Source organism: Crocuta crocuta, unplaced genomic scaffold (genome assembly GCF_008692635.1).
Source record: "Crocuta crocuta isolate KB4526 unplaced genomic scaffold, BGI_CrCroc_1.0 scaffold197, whole genome shotgun sequence".
NCBI lineage: Eukaryota > Metazoa > Chordata > Mammalia > Carnivora > Hyaenidae > Crocuta > Crocuta crocuta.
Window position 1 is genome coordinate 7444502 of NW_027532002.1, and position 5517 is coordinate 7450018.

At 56.7% G+C, this 5517-nt stretch overlaps 1 protein-coding gene across 1 annotated transcript; it reads left to right on the top strand.

Moving 5' to 3' along the window:
• The first annotated feature begins 8 nt into the window (after positions 1–8).
• TRIL (TLR4 interactor with leucine rich repeats) lies at positions 9–5287 on the top strand. Its single transcript, XM_077775340.1, has one exon. It carries the CDS (start codon positions 561–563, stop codon positions 2970–2972), a length of 2412 nt encoding a protein of 803 aa, XP_077631466.1. The 5' UTR covers positions 9–560; the 3' UTR covers positions 2973–5287.
• The last annotated feature ends 230 nt before the right edge of the window (positions 5288–5517 follow it).

The following is a 5517-nucleotide window of genomic DNA, read 5'->3' on the forward strand; positions in this document are numbered from 1 at the left end:
GCCACTCGCCGCCTTGGGTCCCTTCCGGACGCAGCCTGCGCACCCCCGGCTCCTCCCCCGGCTGTTCCACCGAGGCCGCGCTCCTGGTCCGGGACCCAGAGCCAGGAAGCGCGGGCGCGCGGGCCGGGCCGCCGGGGCGCAGCAGCCAAGCCGCGCCCCGAGGAGCTGTTGGAAGGGCTCCCGCTTGCAGCTGGGGACTCCGCTCGGCGGGGAGAATCCGTGCCAGGGAATCCAGCTCTCCGGACTCCGCTGCAAACAAAAAGCTCAGGTCTGATTCCCTCCCCCCCGACGCACACCCGGAGAAACAGTTTTGTGCAGAAATGCAACAAGTAGCACCGGGAGCTCTCGGAGCGCCCTGCGCCGCCTGACTTGGCTGGGCGAACCCGCCTGCAAAGACCCCGGCCAACCGCCGGACAAAGGGCGGAGGAGGGGCCGGACCGCGCTGCGGAGTCCGAAAGAGGCCATTTAGCGACTGTGGCCAGGCCAAGGGGAATGCAGAGGAGACACAGAGCAGGCGGGCCAAGAGCACGATCCGGCCGCAGCACGCAGGACGCGCGGCGATGGAGGCTGCCCGCGCCGTGCGCTTCCTCCTCGTGGTGTGCGGCTGCCTCGCGCTCCCGCCGCGGGCCCAGCCCGTGTGCCCAGAGCGGTGCGACTGCCAGCAACCCCAGCACCTCCTGTGCACCAACAGGGGGCTCCGCGCGGTGCCCAAGACCAGCTCGCTGCCGAGCCCCCAGGAGGTGCTCACCTACAGCCTCAACGGCAACTTCATAACCAACACCACGGCCTTCGACTTCCACCGTCTGGGGCAGCTCAGACGGCTGTACCTGCACTACAACCAGATCCGCTCCCTGCACCCCAAGACCTTTGAGAAGCTCTCGCGGCTGGAGGAGCTCTACCTGGGGAACAATCTCCTGCAGGCGTTCGTCCCGGGCACGCTGGCCCCGCTGCGCAAGCTGCGCATCCTCCACGCCAACCGGAACGAGATCGGCCGCCTAAGCCGCGGCTCCTTCGAGGGCCTGGAGAGTCTGGTCAAGCTGAGGCTGGAAGGGAATGCCCTGGGGGAGCTGCCGGACGCGGTCTTCGCCCCCTTGGGCAACTTGCTTTACCTACATCTGGAGTCCAACCGGATCCGCTTTCTGGGCAAGAACGCCTTTGCCCACTTGGGCAGACTGCGCTTCCTCAACCTCTCTGCCAACGAGCTGCAGCCCTCCTTACGCCACGCAGCCACCTTCGCACCGCTGCGCTCCCTCAACACCCTCATCCTCTCTGCCAACAGCCTCCAGCACCTCGGGCCTCGAGTCTTCCAGCACCTGCCTCGTCTCCGCCTACTCTCGCTCGGGGGCAACCAGCTCACACACCTCGCGCCGGAAGCCTTTTGGGGGTTGGAGGCCCTACGCGAGCTGCGCCTGGAGGAGAACCGGCTGAGCCAGCTGCCCGTGGCGCTGCTGGAGCCTCTGCTCAGCCTAGAGACTCTGGACCTCAGCGGGAACGCGCTGTCTGCTCTGCACCCCACTGTCTTTGGCAACCTGGGCCGGCTGCGCGAGCTCAGCCTGCGCGACAACGCGCTCAGCGCCCTCTCCGGGGACATCTTCGCCGCCAGCCCGGCCCTCTACCGGCTGGATCTAGACGGCAATAGCTGGACCTGCGACTGCCGTCTGCGGGGCCTGAAGCGCTGGATGGGCGACTGGCACTCACAAGGCCGTCTTCTCACCGTCTTCGTGCAGTGTCGCCACCCCCCGGCCTTGCGGGGCAAGTATCTGGATTACCTGGATGACCAGCAGCTGCAGAACGGCTCTTGTGCGGATCCCTCGTCCTCAGTTTCCCCAACCGCCGAAGGCCTGCGGAGGCCCTTACCCACGGCCACCGGGGAGGAAATGGCGCCCCCTGCAGGTGGGCTTGCGGAGGAGCTCCCGCCGCAGCCGCAGCCACAGCAGCGCGGGCGATTTCTGCCTGGGGCGGTCTGGGATGGGGCAGCCAGGGAGTTTTTGGGCAACCGCAGCGTTCTGAGGCTGAGCCGAGGGGGCCCGGGCCTCCAGCAGCCGGANGCGCCACACCCCCTGGACCTGCTTCAGAAGCCCAAACGGGGACCTCCGACTCCTGCAGATGCTGCCCATGCGGAGCCCACCCCGACGGCCGCACCCGTCTCCGCGCCGGCGCCCGCTGGCGACCCCTGGCAGCGCGCGGCAAAGCAGAGCCTGGCAGCGCAGCAGCAGGAGAGCGCCGCCCAGTCCGACGGCGGGGTCGGCCTGCCGCCGCTGGTGTCTGACCCGTGCGACTTTAACAAGTTCATCCTGTGCAACCTGACGGTGGAGGCGGTGGGGGCAGACAGCGCCTCGGTCCGCTGGGCTGTGCGTCAGCACCGCAGCCCCCCGCCGCTGGGCGGCGCGCGCTTTCGCCTGCTCTTCGACCGCTTCGGCCAGCAGCCTAAGTTCCACCGCTTCGTCTACCTGCCAGAGCGCAGCGACTCGGCCACACTGAGGGAGCTGCGCGGGGACACCCCCTACCTGGTGTGCGTGGAGGGCGTCCTCGGGGGCCGGGTCTGCCCGGTGGCTCCCCGTGACCATTGTGCTGGGCTGGTCACCCTGCCAGAGCCTGGGAGCCGGAGCAGCGTAGATTACCAGCTGCTGACCTTGGTCTTGCTGGCCGTCAACGCACTGCTGGTGCTCCTGGCCTTGGTGGCCTGGGCGTCACGCTGGCTGCGGAGGAAGCTACGGGCTAGGCCGAAGGGTGGGGCCCCTGTGCATGTTAGACACATGTATTCCACCCGACGTCCCCTGCGCTCCATGGGCACCGGCGTGTCTGCAGACTTCTCTGGATTCCAGTCCCACCGTCCGCGCACCACCGTGTGTGCTCTCAGCGAGGCAGACCTCATCGAGTTCCCCTGTGACCGCTTCATGGACAGCGGGGGCGGCGGCACCGGTGGCAGCTTGAGGCGGGAAGATCATCTTCTGCAGCGATTTGCTGACTAGATCCAGAGCCTCCAAGGGTGTGGAAACCACCTCTTTGGCCTTGAGGAGCCACGTTCCGTGGAACCCCTCAACCCACCTCAGGGGGAGATCTCATTTTATCAGGGCTTCTCTTTGCTCCGTTCTGTGCATTTGCCAGACAAGCCAAAGAGAAGGGCGATTCGGCAACTCCTCCCCACCCCCAGTTCCCAGTACCCACTCATGAAGTGAACGGGTGGTCAAGGCCAAGAGTAGGGGACAAATGGATGGTGGAGCTTAGAGGTGGGAAGCCTTCTTCTACATGGAGACCCTGGCACAGCTGTGGAAATGGCGTTTGTCGCACTGCAGTACAAGAGCCTGTCCCCTTTGGGGGTGGAAAAGGGTGCTTTTGCCCCCGCTAGGGCCAGAAAGAGATTTGGGTGCATGCTTTTTGTTTGTTCAGTGTGAAACAGAAGAGTTTTGTTCTATTTAAGGAAAAAAGGAACTCATTTGGTATTACAAAGGAGGCTTGGCAACTTGGCTGCACTGGTCCGGTGGTCTCTGCCAAGAAGGTAGATGTTGGAAACAGGTGGTAAAGTTTAACACACTCACCAAGGAACTCTTCTGTGTTGGTTAATAGAACATTCAGGATAATTTAATGTTTAAATAATGAGAGACGCTATTTTTTTTCTCAGCAATGTGAAGATCTCTGCCATTTAACAAACTGACAATAAACTCAAGGACTATTTTAGTTGAGCTGAGTGGTTCAACTCGTATTTTCTTTTTAACATTAACACCGCGAGAACATTTGCTGACCTGGGGGTTAACTAAGATGACCTACTTTCTCAGGAGAAGGCTGCACGCAAGACTTCTGGGTCAGGGTGGCTCCTGTGGCTTTTCACTTTTCTTTTTCTAAACCTATCTATGGAAAAGGAAATTTCAGTGCCAGACTTGATAAAAGAATGTAACTAATGCACGCATAACCCGTGACCCGGCAGGGAGCAGCCACCTTCCAGTTCACTGAACCACATCTCTGACAGTGTGGCCAGATTGGAATAAATACGATGCGGTACTTCTCTTGTGTTTATCAGTGACACGCAGTTGACTGTGCCCTGCTTCTCCTGAGTTGCACAGTTAAGCGATAAAGGTAATTTCCTAATAGCAGGGGAGCAAAAGGTGTTAGTCAATTGATAGTGTAACATTCAATCACACTAATGTCTTACTCTATATAAAACAGAGGGGAAGAAATTATTGGGACAAAATGTGAAAAAGTACAGCAGTGGTTGTCTATTTCTACTAAAACCAGAAGGTTGTTAGGAGTACTTAAACCTCACTGTGAAATAGTTATATATTTTGCAAGTTAATCCCTCCCTCCCCAGTGTGTTACCACGTTATTAAATCTTATCTTTTAGTTACTAATTGCAGTATTTCTTTTAAAATGTTTTTTTTGTTTTGTTTTGTTTTAAACTTAGGATTAGGCTCCTTTATTTGCTCCGTTGTTTTCAACTATTTGGGACACTTTGGCTCCCCGATATTTATGAAGTACATGTTTATCGCTAAGTGTAGTGCTTTGGTTTACATTAGCAATTTTGTGTGCGGTCTAAAAAAGCGGTCCCAGAGAAGATCTGCATGGTTATACTCTCCGTGGTGATGGATTTATTGGCAGTGGGGTGCCGTGGGTAGAGGCAACTGCAAAGGTGCTAAGGCTGACAGTGACTCTTCTGTTTAGGGCCTTATGCCCCTGATGGTCTTGTTGACTCAGGGAATCTATCCTAGTCAGGGGGCTCCTTCCCCAGAGCTCTCCTTTCATGTTTGGTCCATTGAGCCAAGCCTGCCCTTGGCCCAGCAGCTGAGCAGGGACCCAGGCATCTAAATGAACTGATCTGTGTTTATGTTCAGATGAGTAAATGTCCAGACCACTTAAAGTACAGCTGCTTCTCTGACAGTTTTATCTGTGGGGCCAGAACTTAACCCACCACAGGAAATAGGCTGTCATTCTTACTCTGCTGTCGAGCCTTGTGTCAGACCCTGAGCCTGTTAGTACACGGGAGAGAAGTCGTTGTTCACTCTATTTTGCAACCTTTGGGGTCTCTTGCACGCCTGGTGCCCATAATTTTGTTCATTTGTACAGTGATGGCATCTTTCAGCTGTTCGTTTTGCATGGCAACAAAATACTGAACCCCACTGAAAGTCTGGAAAAGACCACCCTTTCGACGTGCAGACCATCACTGAAAACGCTTCACGGAGAAACAGTAAAATCTATGTACAAATAGTTCTACTGGAAAGTCTTTCAGTGGGAAATGAATAAATGTTATACGTTGTTATGTTCAGTTATGTCAATAAATCCACTTACTAATGGAGGTGTTTTATTGTTGGAGTTGCCAAATATTTTATACACTTTCGTAATGATCCGCTGTGGTTTTCTATAGCAGTTGTCATCGATGACAATGAAACGTGAGCTTAAAGTCTATATCTGTCCTCGTTCAGTGGTTTTTAATTGCCATTTCTACAGTAGAGTACGAACTTTATTTTTCAGAAATAGATATGTGACTTTGTGCCCAGGGAAACAATAAGGAGACTCTCAAAGCGA